Source organism: Eublepharis macularius, chromosome 4, assembly GCF_028583425.1.
Source record: "Eublepharis macularius isolate TG4126 chromosome 4, MPM_Emac_v1.0, whole genome shotgun sequence".
Taxonomy (NCBI): domain Eukaryota; kingdom Metazoa; phylum Chordata; class Lepidosauria; order Squamata; family Eublepharidae; genus Eublepharis; species Eublepharis macularius.
Window position 1 is genome coordinate 128,396,337 of NC_072793.1, and position 22,554 is coordinate 128,418,890.

General features: G+C 42.2%; 1 protein-coding gene across 2 annotated transcripts in view; it reads left to right on the forward strand.

Moving 5' to 3' along the window:
• The window catches only part of SRGAP3 (SLIT-ROBO Rho GTPase activating protein 3), a 268,972-nt gene that overhangs the window by 238,975 nt on the left and 7,443 nt on the right, over positions 1-22,554 (forward strand). For both annotated transcript variants that reach the window (XM_054976158.1, XM_054976157.1), the window contains exons 18-21: positions 659-738; positions 13,785-13,965; positions 16,385-16,534; positions 16,809-17,136. In XM_054976158.1, the coding sequence (XP_054832133.1) occupies positions 659-738; positions 13,785-13,965; positions 16,385-16,534; positions 16,809-17,136 (739 nt within the window). The remainder of the gene's footprint in view (positions 1-658; positions 739-13,784; positions 13,966-16,384; positions 16,535-16,808; positions 17,137-22,554) is intronic.

Genomic DNA, 22,554 nt, shown 5'->3' on the forward strand with positions numbered 1-22,554 from the left:
AAGCAGTTAACAGGCAGTAGTTGAACATTTACATATTTGAGCCCAAATAAACAAATGGGTTCAAGTTTCATATATCTTTTTGGCCCAACCTGCTGTGAAATTAATATATTAGATCTGGAAAATGTAGAGACATGTCTGCATTGCTTACTTCTAGAAAGGAACATTGTTTTTTTCAATTATCCTCTTGAGGGGGAAGTAATGATGAACAGGTCCCCAAAACAGCATTTTTTAGGCTGTGGGTGAGGGTTGGTTTGGCTTCCTAAATTTTAAGATGCAGCTTTGAATGCAAATCTAGTAGCTATAAAGACCTTTCTAATGAGCTTACATAAAACTGAGAACAGATTATGACTCTGAAATGTTAGAAACCAATCTTGGGTTTTCTTCCTAATAGTGTAACAAAATGGGTATTAAGTTTTGCAACTGGTGTGAATAGGAAATTGTGTTTGTGTCGCTGTCTGGTTTCTTTGAACAGGTTGATGTAAATTAGTAAAATTGTGGATTTGTATGAGTAATACCCTGGAATTCTGTAGTCCTGAAAGCAAATTCAGAAAAACTCCAAGTTATCTATGTTTCCTGAGTAGCATTGAATTGGCATCTAACCTCTTGCTCACTGTCGTATTTTGATATTTTGATATATATTGCCACTCTTTCATTTCAGTGACAGCCCACACAGTGAGCCAGGTGCCATTGATGAAGCAGACCATGACAACGGCACGGAGCCACACACTAGTGATGATGGTGAGTGCAAAAACAAGCAGCGTAAAATTGAGTCTAAGAGAAGCTACCAAGATTTGCGTGGAGAACATCAACGTGCATTTTGTTCCTAATCAAATTAGTCTGGGTTAACATATGACTGTTCTGCAAGGGAAGGCGTCTCTGTGTTTGACAACGTAAGAAAGATACTAATAAAAGTAATCAAAGTAGGCCATGCGGGAACTTTCCAGGTTACCTACTTTATTTGTAATTTCATTCCAGGGCATTATGGGAATATCTTTATATCCCGGGTTAACAACGCTGTCTTTTCTTTTTTCCAGTCAGCAAAGAAGTGATTGTTATGAAAGGATAAATGTTCTCTTGGAATAACACAGGCTTATCTGTAGGAATGGGGCAATTAAATCCCAAGTTATAACCTAGGAAGGAAGAGGCAGGTTTAGAGTAATCAATTGAATAGGGAAAGGAAACTGAATCCCAGTTTCCACCATGTGGTTAAACTACCAAAGGGATGAGTTGTCACTGGTTTATCCTTCGGTGAGACAATCTCCTTTTATTCAGACTTTTGCCATGATTGGACAAGAGCAGATTTGGAGAAATTTAGATTGGCTTTAAAAGGGAACGACAGAAAAACTTGTAAATACGTTAACCTGGATTGGAGTTCTGTATCACAACTGGTGGCAGGACTTGAATCCAGACTCTGATGATCCATCTTAGAACCATTCCCAGGAAGGGGAAAGTAGAATTAGCCAGCAAAATAAGTATAGGATTAGCCACTGGCCAGCAAAGTGTTCTGTTTCAAACTAGCTGACTACTGATTGTTCCCAAGTACCTATGCTTTCCAGCACATACGTTTAGTTGTTAAAATTCTGCTTACCAGCACTATGCACCCAGCTTCTGCAGTGCTGAAAAAGAGTACTCTGAGAGATACAGCCGGGGTTCGGGGGGGGCAGGTTATGAGTGGACTCACACACCTCAGATTCTCTGTTATAAAACTCATGTGCACAGATAGATTTTCTGGCTTGCAAAAGGAGCCAGGTTTAAGAGAATTTCTTTTGATGGTGGCAGCACATACCAAGAAGAGGTTCTGGAAAGGGGTGGGGGTGGGGGGTTGTGTGTTCCTTAGAAGGCTGGAAAGTAAAAAAACCCTCATGTTCCACAAGGCTGTTTTTTGTATGAGAGTCAGAAACAAAACTCAAAAAGCTGGGAAGTGAATTCTCACTCTCCAGAGTAGTGATGCCATCACCAGTCTCTTTGACTTAAACCTCAACTTGAGACCAAGAGACAATTCCCAAGTTTTACAGGGTTTAAGCAAACAGAAGTCATCTCTACAAAGTAGGACACTTTACAGACTGAATTCCAGAAACAATTACTTGGGTATCTATGGCAAATTGGCCAGGGTGCTGGATTCAGAATGAAGCATTACAAACCCAAAGAACTCCATACAAGTAGGGGTGTCCACACACACACACACACACACACACAAAATCAATAAATTCAAACTGGGAATACTGAATCAGAGAAAAAAATCAGTATTCCCTCAAAATGATTCTCTTGTTCGGTTTGGAAATATAGCAGAAATTTGGTAAAATTTATCCATTGTTTCCTATGGGAAACTCAATCTGGGGGTTATCTGGTGGATTGGGGATGAGTGGGTCATTTTTCAAGAATCTTTACCAAATTTGCAGGAAATTTACTCCTGACTAAAGACCCTCCCCCCCCCCACCTCCCAGTTTTATAAATACTGGATCCCAGGGGTGAATTTTATGGGCCCCCAAAGAAGATCCTGCCAGCCATTCTCCCTTATTCGCTATGGAGAAAACTATCTGGGGGCTATCCAGGGGGTTGGGTGATGGCATTTTTCAAGAAATCTCCACTAAATTTGCAGGGCATCTACTCCTGACTGTCCTCTAAAGACTTCCCAAGTTTCAGGAATCTTGGATCCTGGGGATCCCAAAAAAGGTACTCTCTAGCCCCTTCATTGTTTCCCATGGGGAAAAATGTCAAAGCGGCAGATACACTGGGGCAAGGTGCCATAGCCAAGGCACACCACCAAATGCAAGCTGAGCCCATCCCAGAGAAAGCCCTACAGAAACAAACTGAAGCAAGGAGACCAACATCACATCCATTCCACCCAAACCAAACTGAAGCAAGGGACATCAGAACCAGTGTCATTCACAGCATCCAGGCAAGCGGTTCAGCAAGTGATGGAACACCACAGAATAGATCCAAGCAGTACCCATCCACAAGCACAATGCATTCCCTTGCTTCAGTTTGCTTCTGTTAGGCTAAGTTGAACTTCCTCACTGGAGCCAAGACTTCCACCATCAGCAGCTTTTCTTTTGGCTCTTTGACTTTGATGAGTGATCTTGCTTTAAGGAAAGTGGCACTAAATCAATGCTTCAGCTCCTCAGTCTCTTACCTCTAGAGAAGAGGAGAAATGGGAGGCAGAAGGCAAGGAGCAAAGAGACACAGAAGAAAAGGTAAGGACGATTGACAGTCTCAGCTTCTTCTGCCATCAGGACTTAGTTTGATCCTTGTGATCACTGTTCCTTTGTTTATTCTCTCCCCTGCTGTGTGTAGAAGTTCCACGTTGGAACTGCTCTTTTAGTTCTTTAAAAAAACAAAGTTGATGTCTCTTCCAAAGCTAGACCCTCCCCCCTTTCTTTACAAACTAAAGTACAACTGAGAAGAAAACAAAAGAGGAGGGAGGTTCAATCAGGAGCCTTCCCCCTCCCCTCCGCTTTTTACTTTGCTTAGCCACAACTGGTTTTCTCCCTTGCGCAGCTATTCCTCCATTTCCCTTTGAAGAGGAAGGTTGCCTTATGCTATGAACACTAAAATAAAAGTGGGGCAGAAATAAAGGAGGAAGAGAAAAAGCATGCACCACACCGTCCTCTTGTTTCACACTTGTACAGGGAGCGTGTTTGTTGGTGCTGTCCCCCAGAACCAGCAGAATGCTGACACGTGTGGGTGAAGTGAAGAGGGAAGCCATCATGTTTTACAGCAATGCTGGCAGAGGCTTCACACTGTCATTAGTTGTTTTCTTATGTGGGTATTGGCCAACAGTAGGGTGCTGGGGAAGCAGCGTGTCTTTGTCACTAGCCCTCTTTAGTCTTCTGACTAGCCTATGTTGACAGACATGGCAGCAGAAGTAGGAGCTTCTGCAGAAGAAGTAGGCCAAGGATGCTACTCAACAAATGGAAAACATTCACACCCACTCCAGTTGCAGGAATTAAAAACAAGCCATTGTGGTATAGTAGAGTATTATGGGACACCCTTCCATAAAGCTTGCTGACTGAGCATGAGCCAATCGCTTCTTCTCAGCCGAATGTATCTCACAGGATTGTTGTGAAGACAGTGAAGAAAACCACCTTGAATTTTTGGAGAAAGGGTGGGATAAAAACAGGCAGATTCACATTCTGCTTGTATCCTACAAGAGACATTCAGAAGTGGTTTGCCATTGCCTGCCTCTGTGTAGCAACTCTGGTCTTCCTTGGTGGTTCCTAAACAGGGCTGACCTTGCTTAGCTTCCAAGATCTGATGAGATCAGGCTAGCCTGGGCTATGCAAATCAAGGATAGGGTGGTAAAAAAAAGCCTTGGGCTGTTCCATTGTTTGGGGAGAAAAATAGAGAGGTCTTACAGTGCTAAAACATCTCTTCAGTATGATGGAAGGGCAGTTGCATTTGTGATTAATTACATTCAATTTCAGTTTATAATATGCTTTCTGGGCAGAACTTTCATAGAACTTAATAGAAATTATGATTTGATAAAAAGATCTGATTGACAACCTTTTGAAATTGGTAGAATTTTTCATACGGTTTTTTGGGGGGTGGGGGCTGTTGCTCTGAAAGGGTCCACCTATTTGTTTACATTATGCTTTGTCTAGTTGTGTGTCAGAGTGGACTTTGCTCTCAGTTATCATCATAACCAAATACATAGAATAGCATTGTGAAATGATAATTTTTACCGTGGGATCTTTGGTTGCCTGGGATAATAAAGTAAGTTATACAGTAGATACTACCCTCATAAATTGGCCTTATTTGCTTTCATTGATGTCAGTGCATGGCCTAAATCTGTTTCCTTATGTAACTTTGGGGTATTGTCATGTTCATTCCATGATCCCTAATCAATAACATGGAATATTCCATTCAGTCTGGGAAGGACAGAGAAGGGTAACCCAAAAGGGAGGCAAGTAGATGGCACTGAATATAAATGGTCCCATAAATATTTTGATACTCCATCTGTACCCCAATAAAATGGGATAATATTTGGCACAGCCCTGTTAGAGAGATCCAGTTAAACATACTTTTACAAATTTCATTTGATGAAAGAATTTTGTCTTGGGCATTTATGAGGAAATAATAAACTTGGAGCCACATGATGCCATTTAAATTTATTTATTTCATAGATTAAAAGAACTTTGTTGCAGAATCCTACCTCCTGGATGACTATCAGTGAAATCCTAAGCAAAGTTACTCCAGTCTAAGCCCATTGATTTCATATGTCTGCTGTGTTTTTTGCTTAAAGGCATGTATAACATTAATATTTTCCCTCAGTGCTGCACATATATATTACCCCCTGTTGTATTGCATATGATGGGGAAATGACATAGATGGCTCTAATTGTTGATCAGTGCAAAGATGGAATAAGGGGAGGAGAGGGGACAAAAGATAATTCAGATAATTGAAGATGGATGTTTAAAAAGAGGAAGGGAGGGAGATGTCAACCTTCATTTTTCAACACTAGTGACAAACGGTCTATCTCAACTGAAATACTGAGGCAAGCAAGTTTCCATTTAAGCAATTTTATGCATGAATAGTTACATTAATAGTTCTGATTGGAGTTTCTGGGTGATTAACCATGACACAAGCATGAAGAGGAAGAGCTGTTTTGGTTTATGAATTTACATACCCTTTTCCAGTGTTCCCAGTTTGTAGCCCCTCTGAGAAATTCTGTATTTCATCCAGACCTTGAGCACTTCCAGAATGGCTGCCACTAACACCTCATTCTGAGATCATCTTCTGTGATCTCTAATGATTACCATGCAGTGGCACCTCACTTGAGGTGGGAAAGACGTATGATTTAGGATGAGCGTCGTAATGCAGAATTGTTGCCCTGGATGCGTATGAAGAGGTGCTAAATTCTTGTTACACAAATGAGAGCGGGATTTCCTTGCAAATTGGGGGAATTAGCATGCAAGGATAGACAATGAGAGGCAGGTAACTGCGAGATCTCCACCTACGTATATGAAGATTGTCCCTTCTAGAGAACTCTTTCAATAAAGAAGCAGATGTTCAATCAAAAGGAGTTTGTATTTAAAGTAATAAAGATCAATTGCACGCAAAACACGCAGCACACACACAGACCTAACTAGAAAACAGGGAGGAAAACTCAAGGGAGTTGTGGGATTGGGTGATAGTTACCAGACCAGAAGAGGGTGTCTGAGAGAGTTTTGAGCAACCAGCGCTTCAGTGCAGGAAAAGCTCAGATAGAAGTCTGAGAGTGGATGTTGGATCCGAAGGTATGCACACAATTATGGTGGAGGGGTAGTCCAGTTATAATGTAGAATGTACCCTGGGGCAGGATTATGTTTTCTGCTCCAAAACAATAACTTAATGGTCATTTACCAGGTGAGACAAAGAACTGGAAGGCTGTCTCCGGGGTGAGACAATGACCCACATAGGTTTGATTAAGCCTTCCTGGGTGAAACTAAAGTTATCAATAATGATTGACGACCTGCTATGGCTGTACAGGTGAGGCTATCAGATCCCTGAATAGCTTGGAATGGGAGAGTAGATAAGGGAAGATCGGTAGGATGTGTTAAGGAGATTAATTCAGGAACTCCAGGAAGATCCTATTGTCTTAGGATACCCCGACACATCTCTGGGGTATGGGGGCTGAAAGCTGGTCTCGCCTGGTGACTCACTCATTAGTAATTTTCCAGTTCCTGGCTGGGGTCTGGCAACCATTTCCTGCCTTGCTAGGCAGCGTTTCTCTGTTTAAAACACATACTGGGGAGGGAACTTATTATGATATTGCCATATTCATAAGCCTTCTTAATAATGTGAGGGCAGGTCTGACTGCTAACATTCTCTCCCAACAGCTGTTCTGGTTCCAAATGTAGCCAGGAAAACTCTTCACAAATGAGACAATATGGCATTTGGCCACCCCGGCATCTGGTAGTCACAGACAAATTTGTTCTGACTAATGGCAATTCCTTTCAGCTATCATGATGAACCCTATCTTTTATTATGATAATTCTTTTAAAAAAATTTGACTTGGGCTGGAAATGATAATTCTTTTAAAAAAATTTGACTTGGGCTGGAAACCGGTGACAAGTTATTCCCAATTTCTAAACATAGTTTGCTTGGGGTGAGTACACTCTGATCGCACTGTTGCCCCTGTAAACATATTGGTTCACTTCAGATAAGATGCAAAACCAAAATTTAACTGGACTTTGGTTAGAATGCAGGCGACTCCATTAGCTGGAATTTCAAGTGTCCTACTATGCACACTTGAAACTGACTTATATTGAGTCAGACCATTAGTCTGTCAAGATCAGCACTATCCATTCTGACTGGTAGCAGCACTCCAAGGTTTCAGGTCAAAGTATTTCACATCACCTACTACCTGATCCTTTTTTAACTGGAGATACAGTTTTGCATTATCCAGACAATCTGGCTTGTTCTCTGGTGATGCCTTTCCAGTTTCCAGAAAAATAAATTAAACCAGCACTTGCTATTACAAACCAGCATTTTTTTAAATTCTCCATTAGCTGAATTCTGGTTTCATAAACTAACCATAGTTAAAATAAACCATTGTTTCACATTATGTCTGAACTGAACCATTATTTAAAGATTCTGTATTGTGTTAAACACTTGTTTGACTGGAGATGACAATGGGACAAAAGAAATATGTTAATAAATTGGAAATTAGTTGTGATACCTTTGCAAAGTTTTTTGCTGATAAAATAGCTTCAACACACTCTGATCTAGATACTAGCTATAATATAGATGAAGCAGAGGTAATGCTTAACACACTGTCCAGTCCGCTTCTGAATAATTTTGACCCAGTTACAATGACTCCTGCCCATCCTGGCTACTAAAATCTTGCGAAGACAGCATAAAGGAGCTTGTGGTGTCTATCATACTCAAGGTACCTTCCCTCAGCCTTTCAAAGAGGCGGTCATCCACCCACTACTTAAAAAAAGTTTGTGCATAACAATCCTTAGACAAAAATGTAGCCAATTATTGCCCAGTCTCTAATCTACCCTTTCTGGACCAAGTGGTTGAGAGAGCAGTAGGACCAGCTCCAGACCTTGGACAAGTCTTGTGCTCTAGACCCTTTTCAATCTGGTTTTAGACCAGACTATGGGATAGAGACTGTTCTAATGGCTCTAGTTGACAACCTCAACTGAAATGTATACAAAGGTCATGTTTCATTGTTGCCCCTGGATCTATCTGAAGCCTTCACTACATTAGACCATGCCATCCTGTTGAGTCCTTTGGAGGTATCAGGGTATGTGCCCTGGTCTGGTTTAAATCATTCCTCATAGGACAAACTCAAAGGGTTGCTATTTGAGACCAGCTGTCTTCAGTGTGAGAATAACCTTGTGAGGTTCCACCAAGCACAATCTTATTCCCCCATGTTAATCAACCTCTATATAAAGCCTTTAAGAGAAATAACTCATAGCTATGGAACTGGATGCCATCAAAATGCAGATGATACCTTCCTCTATGCTATCCAGATCCCCCGGTGATGCTGTAGAGGTACAGAGTTGCTGCATGACAGCCATTGTCAAGTGGCCAAAAGCAAACATTGAAACTGAACCCAGACAAGACAGGAATGATGCTGGTTGGAAAAGCAGAGATCTGGAAGGGCATTGTGCTTCCAGCCTTTGATAGGGTCCAGTTGACCCTGGCTGACTCAGTTAAAAGCCTATGGGTTATACTGGATCCAGCACTGCGGCTAGAGAAGCAAGTAAATTCAGCAGCAAAAAAGGCCTTCTCCAAACTTAGACTAGCCTGGAAGATGCCCCCCCCTACCTCAACACAGCTGATCTGACCACCTCGATTCATGCCATGGTAACATTTAGACTAGACTACTGTAATTCATTCTACATAGGTCACCTCTCAAAGTCAATTTGGAGACTCCAGCTGGTGCAAAACTGCATCTGGTTTACTTTCAAGAACTAGACTGAGCATGTATATCTGTCCCATTCTGCTGTTATTCCATTGGCAACCTATCTGTTACCAGGCTCCATTCAAGATCATGATGGTTACATTCAAAACCCTTCATGGCCTGGGCCCCTCATATCTGTGAAGCTGCCTCTCTCCCTATATAGCCCCTGGCAGCTTCATTGCTCAGAACAGGGCCTTCTGCAGATACCACCCTGAAATTTGGCTAAATCAGTAACTGCCTGTACATATGCTTTCTCTGTGGTGTCCCCACCTTGTGGAATGGACTGCCTGCAAAGGTCCAGAAAGCTCCTATTCTCTTGACTTTCTGCAAGCTGTGTAAGACTGAATTATTCAGGAGGGCTTTCTACTCAGATTATAGGGCTGTATCATAAGTAATAGATCAGAGAGATACTGGGAAAGGGGTGGGAACTATAGGCTGTTAGGTACTGTCTTCTGATGTAGAAACATTCCTACTGAGTAGTTCAATGTTGGCTGAATCCACACTCACTCACCATCCGCTTATCTTGCGCAGTCGTGGCAATCGGGTTCATTCCGCTACCATGCTGTGCATCATCACATTCACCCTTCCAGTGCATCTTCATGGCACAATCATTTCTCCACACGCCGCTGGGTAAAGTGTTACAGTGGGCGGTTCCATCCTCCGCCGTCAGAATTGACGGTGCACGTCACTTCCCTTTTTTTAAAAAAAAAAAGTCAATTTTCTGGTACACCGATATTCCGACTTTTAAGAAATGGCGATGTACCCTCCCCCTCATCTTTGATTGGCTCATTTTTTGCTCATCACAGACCACTTTCTAACAATTGGCTGGTTGGTATGGCGGGCAAATTTGAAATTGGATTGTCACATTAAAGGCATTGTCCAGAAATTCTGCTGCTCAGAGTGGTTTTCTGCTTTTAGTAGTTAACAACATGGATGCTCAGAGTGTGATATTTGTGATGGTGGCTCAGATTGTGGTTGGCATGCTTCGCAGCACAGCCACGCGACACCACGAGATGATGCATTCTGTCTTTCAAACATGGTAGAATCTCCCACCTGCGTCCTAAGCTTTCAGGAATATATTTGTTTTCCGCACCTGCCGTTTACTGGAGACGATCGTTGTGGGAAATACAGGATTGCTCGGCTTGGCTCCTCGCGCTCTTAAAAATGGCGGGACACAGTAGGGAAACGGTCCCCGTGTGACATGTGCATGCTCCGATGACCGTTTCTTTTCCCGCACAAACAGCTACTCACTACAGTTGGTTTACCAGTATACCGACCTTTCTGCACTGTGCAAAAAAAAAAAAAGGCGGGGAGAAAACAGATTTCCGCCACTATCACGTGGTTTGGAAGGAAGGCGCAATTGTGGCGCAGTGATGGCAGGGAACATGCGGAATGGGAAAGCATGTGAGTATCTGCATGAACAGTGCACCGCTTGTGAAAAAGGCTCAGAAACAAAAAGGAAGTGTAGATTCGGCTGTTGACAAAGATGTCATGTTATTTACTTACTAATTTGCATAGTCATATAGGTAATTCCAAGGCAAAGACAAGTTAAACTTGGCCCATCAAAGGGACATCTTTATTTATGCTGATTCCTATGAATTCATCATTAGGTGAGCTTCAGTGAACATGTCATGATGCTGATATATGGAGTACTGATTGTGTTTAACAAATGCCTTGGTCAGTTCTCTTAGTAGATCCAAAAGTTCTACTTTTTGTACAGGAAGCAGGGATGTACGTAGGCATGTTAACAACCACATTGTTTTGGTCTTGCAGTGAGGTAGCCTTGGATATGATGGCTGCTAACTCAGTGTAGTCTAAGCAGCAGACTAAGTTATGAGCACCATCCTGAACTTCAGGGTCTGAATGTCTGGATCTGGTGAACAGGCAGCTTCTAGAGTTGCTTTTTTCTCCTCATCTGCAGACAGTAACAATACTTGGCAGAGTTAGCAGAACCAATTTATGTGACCCTGAAAGGGAGCTGAAATTCAGTTCGAGGGATTATGCAGTGATGAGGTTGTGTAATTTATGGTCTAGGCAACAAATAATGTAATTTGGTCTCTGAATCTTAAGCTATCCAGTTCCTAGGGCACCTTGGAGATCCATGCTCAGAGCAGAGAAAGAAGATAAAATAAATTCACTTGGATGTATTATTGCTGGTCTTTAGCAACCCCAATCCAATCTACAAAGCAGTAGGAATTAGAATAAACTGATATTGTAAAAGACAAGGCGGTGACATAGTGGCTAAAAAAATGAGCTATGATGGGACGTCCCACGTTGTACTCTGCCATGAATTCATAAGGTGACTTTAAGTCACTATCTCCGAGTCTCACCCTTGTAATATGGCGATTATAATACTAGCCTACCATACAAAGCCATTGTAAATATTACAACAGTTCGTCTATGTGTAACACTTGAATATGGAAGGTAGCCTTGGATATGATGGCTGCTAACTCAGTGTAGTCTAAGCAGCAGACTAAGTTATGATCACCATCCTGAAGTTCTATAAGCTATTATTATTGCTGTTCAATGAATGTAAAATAATATAGAGTACAAAAGGAGACCTCAGCAGAAACTGCTTCTTTTTTCTCCATGCATGTATACAGGTAGCCCAATATATGTAACATGAAATGAGAGGTCTGTCTATACTTCGATATTTGCATCCAGCCTGTCTTGTTGCTTCACCTCCTCTTATATCCCATATTGTGAGTGGGTTGTGTCCATGGTTTATTCATTTTATAAGATTTTAAGGCCGCCTCTCCAGAGTCCTGCCCCAGGCAGCTTACAATTAAAATAATTATCAATTTAAAAATAAACAAGCCATTACAACAAGCCCAGGGGCATAAAAACAGCACAAAACTATCCATAAAACAGATCTCATACTAGAACAGAACAGCTGGAAAAAGAGAACCCCATGATTAAAAGTCTAGGTAAAAAGAAATGTCTTAGCCTTTCTGCTACAGAAAATACCCCATTTCTGGTGACTACTTGCCTCATCAGTTATCAGTCACTTGCCTATCGATTACTGTGCTCAGTTGAAGGTATTGGTTAGCACATACAAAGCTCTTCATGGCCTTGGTCCAGCATACTTAGGGGACTGCCTCTCCCACTATGTTCCTCCACAGCCGTTTCACTCATCTGAACAGGGTCTCCTGCAGGTGCCAACCTGCACCTGAGCGAAATCAACAGCTGCCTGTACACATGCATTCTCTGTTGTGGCCCCTGTCCTATGGAACGGTCTGCCTGAGGAGGTCAGGAAAGCCCCCACCCTCCTGGCTTCCTGCAAACAATGCAAAACTGAATTATTCAAAAGGGCTTTTTAGTCAGATAGGAGGGCTGTATTGTAGGGAGGGGGTCTCAGATGCTTTGCTAATGAGTTCGGGACCATAAACTTCACCACTAAGTTGCCTTACATCCTATCTTGCTTAAGTATGTGCAACCTGTGCTTCAAGTATGATCCTATTGGGTATTTATATGTTGTCTGAAGTCAAGTCTAGAATTGCTTATGCTCTGTTTCAACATTTCTTCAGCTCTGTCTGTATTGGATTCTTGCTAATGCTATGTCTTTGTAAGCTTGTATTTATTTACCCTATGGCATTGTTTATGGAAATGTCCTTAATATTGATTGTACTAATCTCACACTAAGGAGCCCCGTGGTACAGAGTGGTAAGCTGCAGTACTGCAGCCCAAGCTCTGCTCATGACCTGAGTTCAATCCTGGCAGAAGCCAGGTTCAGGTAACCGGCTCAAGGTTGACTCAGCCTTCCATCCTTCTGATGTTGGTAAAATGAGTACCCAGTTTCCTGGGGGTAAAGTATAGATGACTGGGGAAAGCAATGGAAAACCACCTTGTAACAAAAAGTCTGCCAAGAAAACACCTTGATGTGACATCCCCCCCATGGGTCAGTAATGATTCAGTGCTTGGACAGGGGACTACCTTTACCTAATCTCACACTATATAATCTACCTTGAGTCTCATTGAAAAAGGCAGGCTATAAACAAACAAACAAACAAATATAATATCTGTGGGAGCACTGTGGGAGCACTCAGAGCGTGGCTTGGGAGGTGCAGCTTAACTGGTGGGTGGGCTGGACAGTGGAGGAGGAGATGGTCCTTCAGGTACCCTAGCCCAAAGTGGTTTAGGGCCAAAATGGTAAGAATTGTGCCTGGAACCAGATGGGCAGGCAGTGAAGATCTTTAAGCACAAGAGTGCTGTGATCCTTGTAACCAATTAATTGTATATCAAAAAGTATTCTTTGAGGTTGTCTTGGTAATAGGACATAAAATGGTGGAAGGATGACAGAGATATAGTTTCAGATGATAGTTTCAGGTGAGTAACCATGATGGTCTGCAGTAGAAGAGCAAGACTCAAGTCCTGTTGCACCTTAGAGACCAGCTAGATTTCCAGGGTATGATCTTTCATCAAAGCTGCCTTTGTCAGATATTGATTATTAGTATTTGCATACTCTATGTCTGTTGTATAATTTTGACTTACTGTGGAGGCACACCACTTCATCAATTCTTCCACAATTTCCATAATCTAAACTGAAATCTTAACCAGTTAAGATTTGGGGATTGGCCTCAGTCTCATTCCCTATCCCTTTGGAAGGAAAAAGAAATCTTGATCAAAAATACAGAGTAGGTTTAAATGGTTTCATTAAAATCTCTGCTTTTCCCTCTTGAATAGATTTTCTTTCATTCTTTTTGGTTTTCCTTATCCTCAAGGGATGCCAAGAAGAACAGAATTTTGCTTGCTAGGAAGTGGAATGCTTGGATGTAATGTCTCCAGGATAAGGGGCAGTGTTAGCCATTATCTTCCACCATATAGTTAATAACCTGTTGAGTTCTGCTTAGAACCCTCATCATTCACCTCCCTCTTCTCTGTTTTTCAGAAGTGGAGCAGATCGAAGCAATTGCAAAGTTTGACTACATTGGGCGGTCTCCACGTGAGTTGTCCTTCAAGAAAGGAGCCTCACTCCTCTTGTACCACCGGGCCTCTGAAGACTGGTGGGAAGGTCGTCATAATGGTGTGGATGGTCTCATACCCCATCAGTATATAGTGGTACAAGACATGTGAGTGGGAAGAAGTTCATTGCACAGAGTGTAATGTTTTTCTTTGTGTTCAGGCTGCAGGTGTGATGCAAGGTATGCTGGGGTTGTTTGCTTGTTGCATCTTTCATAAAGTAAACTGAAATAGGAGTTGATTTATGCTCCACTTTTTCTCTGTCCTGTTTTGTTTTCCAGTAGAATTTGTTTTTCAAGCCACTAGTAATTGCACCTCAGACAGACCAGTGTTTGTCTTCCTGAAATGCAGGCAAGTAGAGAGTACCAGGGCCAGCATCCAGAGCAAGAAAATGTTAATGTAATGCCTGTTACATTTATTTTGTGAAAGTTGCATCCAGGAATCATTTAACTGGGCTGGATGAATATTTGTCAGAGATGCTTTAGGCTCATCCTGCATTGGGCGGGGGTGGGGGTTGGATTAGAAGGTCTGTATGGCCCCTTCCAACTCTATGATTCTGTGATTCGGTGAACTATTATATGTCCAAGGACAATCCACCTTTCTTTTCTTAGACAACCAGATAGTAGTGAGACTAATTTACTTGTACAATGTAACCAATGTGAAGCAGAATGTGAACCTGTAGCCTTCAAGTGGATTATTTACAAGTGAACCAGTTTCTAGGATAAGTTAGTGTCTCTGCAGTCTTTATAGAGAATGACATTTAAACAAACAAAAATTTTCAGAACAAATTGCAGAGTTTTCCGTTCATTTTATCTTGAATGTAGTTTTCCATGTTTCTCAAATCTAGAAAACTATTGTGATAGATCAGGCAAATAATTTAAAATGAATTTGTTTTTTAGAAGTATTGCAGTACTGCAGCATCCAGAATTATCTAATTGTAGCAGTGCATATATCATAAAGAAATGCCTCTAGCAGATGGACCTCTTTTTAAGGAGCAGTAGGCTATATAAGCCTAAAGTGCTCTCTCTCTGCATGATTTACTGTTCTGCTCTTGCTTTCTTTTATGGGAATGGGTAACTCGATGTGTCTGCATCAGCTTTGACTGAATCACTCAGTTGTTTCCAGTATAGAAATGGCTGTAGAATTACTCACTGAGCAGGCAGCCCATACTGTCTCTGTACTGGGTAGATAGGTGGGTTCCAGTGGGATTAAAATGCTCTAATAGTTCATCTTTAACAGATATCTAACCCTAATCTTTACCCCCTAAGTGGCTATCAGTATGATGCTTTCTTCAAAGGTGTGATGTGATATACATGGTGTCTCATAGTTTTATAAGGAAAAATGGGAGAATGTCATAGTATTTTTGTTCTAATAAATACCTAACCTTACTTTGAATTTTTGACTAGTAATATTTATCTGCTCAAGAAGAGCTCAGAAAAGAGAATGAGAATTAGTGATAGTATAATGGGGGGAAAACTAGTTCAGTTTTAGAACTCATGTGGTTATTTATTTACTTAAAGAAAACATGTATGCCATTCTTGAACTAGTTAGGCCTGAATACCCAAAGGGATGGCTGATGCAGGTAAGCTGTGGGGAATAGATTCCCTGAGGCTGGCACTCTCTTTCCCATGACCCATAAAAATGAAATGGGAAGGTTCGCTTTTGAATCAAAACTTTTGGTTCATGATACAAATAACAGGGCTAGGTTGAACTTTTTGGGGGGGGGGGGTCTGTCTTAGCCTCCCTACTTCTAGTCGGTGATCACTAGAGATATGAAAATGCCAAGCACTGTCCTTATTACCATTCTGAGACACTGGAAAAGACCATTTTGATAAGTGTTTAATCATAAAAATACAATTTTGGTTTCATGAAACAGGCCGTTCTCCAAGGAGTTAAAGGAGGAAGTAGGGGTAATTTGTTAACCCAGAATGATTTAGACCCTTTCACCCTAATGCATTTTTCCTGTTCCCAAATATTTGTTTTCTGTCTCTCTTTTTTGTACTGCCAGGCTATTACAACCTTTTAGGGTTTATGAATAAAGGATCAAAGTGTTTACATACATCAACTACCAGTTCTGTTAGAGATCAGAAAACTGGCAATGATATGATTCTCCCCCCACTCCCCCCCCCCAAAGACCCTGTCGGCAGTTGTACTCTGTGGGCAATCGGGGTCTATTCCTGGTTTGTAGGGGCTTGTCTAAACCGAAGGAATGTGGGCCACATTGTGGAAGTGATTTCAAGTAGGTAGCTGTGTTCGTCTGCAGTAGAACACCTGGATTTGAATCCAGTAGAGACCAGTGAGTCAAAGCTTCCTGAAAATCTTGTGGAAACACAGACCTTTGTTGTGGTTGACTGTGTTTTAGCTCTCCTTGATAGACTATACTCCTTTTTCAAGCCTTGTTACACTCTCCCAGGCAACAGCGATCCTAGGCACAGCTATGAAGTTAGCATTAGCAAACAGATCTCCTCTCTGAGACATTTGGCTTGAAGGGATTTGCCCTGGCTTGACACAGAGTTTCATTATTCATAGGGACGATGCATTCTCTGACAACCTGAGTCAGAAGGCAGACAGCGAGGCGAGCAGTGGACCCCTGTTGGATGATAAAGCCTCATCAAAGAATGACATCCAGTCTCCAACGGATCACATTCCAGACTATGGATTTGGGGGAGTAATGGGACGGTAGGAAATTAATTTGTTCTGAATATGGGTTTGGGGAAGTAATGGCAGATTGGGGAACTGATTTGTTCTGATAGGGATGCCTCATCTTTTCTCTTGTTCTTTGGCAGAAAAGAGTCTGAACGCATGGATTCTTGCTTGGAATTGCATGGAAATGTGGAACACAGTTGCACAGTTTTTGCTATGTTTAAAACTATAGGGATCTCCAGAGATCACTAACTGGGTGGCTTTTGGAGATTGGAATGGTGATTCCATGATCTTCTTGACTTTTTCACAGGGTGCGACTGAGATCTGATGGAGCTGCAATCCCTCGCCGACGGAGTGGAGGTGACACACACAGCCCCCCAAGAGGGATTGGCCCTGGAATAGACACCCCTCCTCGAGCAGCTGCTTGCCCTAGCAGCCCTCATATTTTACCACTGAACAGAGGCAGGATCGAGAGCCCAGAAAAGCGCAGGATGGCAACTTTTGGTAGTGCCGGCAGCATAAATTACCCAGACAGGAAAGCTATGACTGATGGCCACCCACTGAGGCCTGCTTGCAGCTCAACTCGGCACAGCAGTCTTGGGGATCAGAAATCACTTGAAGCAGAAGCACTGGCAGAGGTAGAGGAGATCCTTATTAAAAGAGCTACATATGGTGAAAATAAGAGCCCCTATTTTAGGTGCACGTTTTGGGGACTCAACTCAAGCCCATATTGAGTCATCAAGACTGGCATGCTTAATATGTCATTCTTCTTGGCTTAAATGTAAATGAAATGCAACCGTATTTACTTGTTAGGCTTCGTCGGCTCTTGGATGGAATGAAGGTGACTACTCTCCCACAATGCCTTCCACACTCACCACTTTTAGGATCCCTCTCAAGTGTCATGTCATGTTAGGCTGCTGTAATTTTTTTAGTCATAAAAAAGCTAATTTTAAGTGCTTTCCCTTCAGCGAAATAAGTTTTCTGGAGAATTTTCAGGAGCCTCTAAGGAATACAAAATGAAAGTAAAGAAGTTTATGATGTATACCAGAGAGAGGCAGAATGTAACTTAAAAGGAACAAAATGCTGAAGAGGAGCATGCTTAGTCCTACAGAACAGTGCCCTGAATTTCCTCCCATTTTGATGGATTGGGAACTCAGGATCTCTGAGCAGTTCTGCTCAAAACAAGATGGTTCAGGATTGGGGCTAAATATTGGGGTCTGTTAGCAGGGGAAAATGTTAAGCACCCTATTACACTGACAGCTGGCAGTCAGCCATCCTAACTAAAACATATTTTGCCACATCTTCATCCCCAGACAGGTCCTAGCAATTATTGCAGTAGCAATCTGAGGTTACCAAGAAGGGGAAACGCTAATTGTAAAGTTGGAGTGGAGGGGATTTTTACATGAGTTTTGTAATGTTTTAGCTTACTAGATAACTTTATTCATCACTGTCAAGGTGGTTGTGAGTAGCTAGATCAAGATATGTGCTTGGTGATGTCTAGCCTAGGATCCGTGTTTTGGTGTTGTAGAGTTGGAGTGGAGGGGATTTTTACATGAGTTTTGTAATGTTTTAGCTTACTAGATAACTTTATTCATCACTGTCAAGGTGGTTGTGAGTAGCTAGATCAAGATATGTGCTTGGTGTTGTCTAGCCTAGGATCCATGTTTTGGCTGGACCTAGGGCTTGCGATGGAGAAGATACTGCCTGTTGACCAGGCAAGGGGAGCAGACCAAGTTCCTCATTCTTATATACGGCTGTCCAATTAAGAAGGCTTCAGGGGCAATGTTGCAGCCTCCTATTCCATTCTGTGCCTGAAAAAGACTCTGAGGCCTGGTCTCCATAATTTTAAGTGGCTTGCTAAGAAAAGGCTATTACTACATGTTACAAGGGGAATATAACGATTCCAATTCTTTGTTTCCCTCAAAAAACAAATGTAGTAGGAGATGAGTGCTTAATATTCCTTCTGCTTATGTTTACAGCAAATGCCTCTCCCCAACCCCCACTCCCCCCCACCCCCACTACCAGCCTCATAAACCTGCTTGGAGAAAATGTATTTGCTTAAAAATCTAGTTCTTCTCCTGTTCTCAGCCTACAAGATTCCTCATTCAAGTATCAGAGATCCTAACAATCACTTTGAACTATGAAGACTAGTGGCAGAGATTTCTAATAAAATTAAATGATGCTGAGTTTGATTCAGGCCTGCAAAATGGTTGTGTAGCTCATACCTTATAGTTAAGCTGTTCTGAGTGAATTAATTCGAAAGACTGAAAAGCACAAGACAACTGCTTTATTATGATTTCTTTCAGGTATCTTGAGAAGACTGTTATGGGTGATACGATGCATTAGAAACTTGGCTGTCGAGGTCCCCATATTTGATTTCAGTGAATTCTGAATATTGTACTTATGTCCATATATGAGATGAGAACCATCTGTCACTGCTTCACAGATCACATTTAGATATGCATGTATGTTTGAGTGCTTCCTCCATCTGCAAACATGTATGTGGATTTAACGGGGGAATTTCTGAACTGTGATACAGAACACACAATAATTTTTGTGACTTACAGTTCATCTGAGTGTCTTACTATATGTAATTATTCATTTCAATAGGAATTCTCTCTCCTGTGCAAGAAGGCAATTAACAAACAATAATATAAATGAACAAGGTGCAAAGTGGTTGAGATTAGGGGTATGCACCCCCTTAGAATTTGGGAAATCCAAATTCGGAGGTCCCAGCAGATTCCAGATACTGAATCAATTATTTAGTTCAGTTTGGCTATATTAGAGAAATCTTGTTTAATTCGGCCATTATTCCATATGGGGAAATCATTCCAAGGGGTATCTGGAGGGCTGGGGAGGGCATATTTCAAGCAAACTTCACCAAATTTGCAGGAACCAATTCCTGACTGTCTAAAGGCACTGAGTTCAGCCAGTGGGGGAAACCACAGAACAAAACCAGGTAGTGCCCAGCCACAAATACAAGGCATTCCCTTCCTTCACTTTGCTTCTGTTGGGCTAAATTGCAACAGTGTCCCTCTCTTCAGTTTGGTTTGATTGGAATGGACATGCTTCTCTTGTGTGATATTGGTCCCATTTCACTTTGATTCTGGGGAGATTCCATTCCTGTGCTTGAGTTTGGTTCTGTTTGGCTTTCTTTGGGATGAACTTAGGCTGCATTTGGGAGTGTGTCTTGGCCATAACAGCCTTTCCCCAGTATGTTTCTGCAGCAGGAATCAGCTTTAACTTTCCCCCCATAATAGGAACAAAAGGAGAGGCAGGGGCACCTTCTTTGGGGGCCCGTAAAATTGGTTCCCCAGAGTATAGTCTTCTTGAAACCTGTGGGATTTTTAGAGGACAGAAAATGTGGTGAGGTTTGGTTGAAAAATGCCCCCCCTGTAAAAAAGGCAAGAACTGCTGTTTCTTTGAAGGGAAGCAGCAAAGGAACAACCAGACCTCACTTACCTGAATTAATTTTGTGTCTTGAGTTTGGAATATCAAAACTGATTTGGTATTGTCTGGTTTGATCCAGAAAATTGATCAATTTTACTGAATTGGCAAAAATTTGCTCTCCCCCCCCCCCCAAATTCTGGATCCTAACAGCACACTCCTCATTGAGGTGTGAAGCTTCAACGGTGTCTGTTGTGTACCATTAGAGACTGAATCATAGAATCATAGAGTTGGAAGGGGCTATACAGACCATCTAGACCTGTGATGGCGAACCTTTTTGAGCCCAAGTGCCCAAAGTGCCAGCGCTGCAATTAAACCTGAATACTGAGGTTTTAGTTAAGAAAAAACAACTCATACAGTTGTCCCAACTAATTAACATTCTCTCTCTCTCTCTCTCTCTCTCTCTCTCTCTCTCTCTCACACACACACACACACACACACACACACACACTCAGGAGCCACGAATGAAAGTAAAGCAAGTTAAATCAAAGCAGTTTGCCCTTCTTTAGACCAGCAGCCCTACTTGCAAGCTCTCTCTCTCTCTCGCTCGCTCTCTCGCTCGCTCAAGAGCCACGACTGAAAGTAAAGCAAGTTAAATCAAAGCAGTTTGCTCTTCTTTAGACCAGCAGCCCTGCTTGCAAGCACTCTCTCTCTCTCACACTCACTCAAGAGCCACGACTGAAAGTAAAGCAAGTTAAATCAAAGCAGTTTGCCCTTCTTTAGACCAGCATCCCTGCTTGCACGCACTCTCTCTCTCTCCCTCTCTCTCTCACTCACTCACTCACTAGCCACAACTGAAAGTAAAGCAAGTTAAATCCAAGCAGCTTACTCTTCTTTAGAAAGCCAGCCCCAGCAGCCCGGCTGCTGCCTCCACTTCCTGCTGCTAAAGAGACGGGCAGCTGAGAGGCAGCCTTGAGGAAAAGGAGTCACGTGGGCAGGGCCAAAACCCATGTGATCTCTGCTCGGAGCTACTGGAACGTCCCCCCTCCAAATGAGCCCTGAACCTAGCGATCAGCGACTTGGCTTGCGTGCCCACAGAGAGGGCTCTGCGTGCCAGCTGTGGTACATGTGCCATAGGTTCGCCATCGCTGATCTAGTCCAACCCCCTGCCCAGTGCATGTGGGGGGAACTGAATGGGGGAACAGTTTTCCCTAACTTTTTAGCTGCATAAGCTGCTAAAAGTTTGGTGGTGCTGTTTATTTTCAGACAAACACATTAGTTTTTCATGCCCTTCAACCTTTTCTGTGTGGGCTGATTGATTATTTTGTTACTCTGTTGCATGTTGTTACTGTGATACTTTCACCATAGTAACCTTAAAGAATTAGGTCCATCCTTCATGTCCTTCCTTAAGGGGCATGGGAACTTGTTTTGATTGAAATGGCTTTTCTGGGGGTTTTTTTGCTTAGTGTTTCATTTGCACAGCAATAACCCAAATAAAATATCATTACTTCTTTGCATAGCAGTGGGATTGCTTTGTCTGATGCTCTATACATTGCTATCACCGGAAATTAGTCATTGTTTGTGTAGGCTATTACTTCTAATGTAGGCACAGAAGCCAGCAGAGAAGGAAATTCAAAAGAAGTTTGGCAAGCCATCTGTTAGCAGGTTGATGGATAACCACCTTAATAGATAGTGCAGCCTATTACCTTTGTCATAAAAAGATATGGAGGGAGAGGCCTCCAAGGTCATCAAATTCCATTATGAAACTACCTTTCAAAAGAGATCATTTTTCAGGCAGCCAAGATGTTAAGAAGGTGGTGGGGGAAAAGAGAAAAGGGAGTGAATGGAATGGAGTAAGAACGAGAGGCTAATGAAATAAGAACAGATGTCAAGCTTCTCTACATAAAATCAGAACACTTTTCATATTGTCCAAGAATATTTTTTAAAAAACAGCAATAACTGATTGCTTAGTTGAGGGCGCCTGAAAAAGTAATTGCTTGAAAACAGCCAAGAATGCTATGCTGAAATTCAGACTCAACCACTTTTATTGTCGAAGGCTTTCACGGCCGGAGAACGATGGTTGTTTTGGATTTTCTGGGCTGTATAGCCATGGTCTTGGCATTGTAGTTCCTGACGTTTTGCTAGCAGCTGTGGCTGGCATCTTCAGAGGTGTAGCACCAAAAGACAGAGATCTCTCAGTGTCACAGTGTGGAGAAGATGTTGGCAGGTAATTTATATCTACATCAGGAAAGTGGGTTTGGGCTGAGTCATCCTGTAGGAATTTCCCAGGGTGTGGAATGCTAATGGAATGCTTCTACAGGATCACATCGGAAAAACCACGTCTTACATCAAAGATTCAGCACATTTCATCAACAAAATCAGTTCCTGAGTAGATACAAATGACCTACATCTTCTCCACACTGTGACACTGAGAGATCTCTGTCTTTTGGTGCTACACCTCTGAAGATGCCAGCCACAGCTGCTGGCGAAACGTCAGGAACTACAATGCCAAGACCACGGCTATACAGCCCGGAAAATCCACAACAACCATCAACCACTTTTGTTCCCTTCCTAATTAAAAATACTTCAGACACAGTAGTTTCTTTTTGTAGAGTGGCTGTTAGAAGTATGAGTGAGCTTTATACTTCTGAACAATACTAAAGGTATCT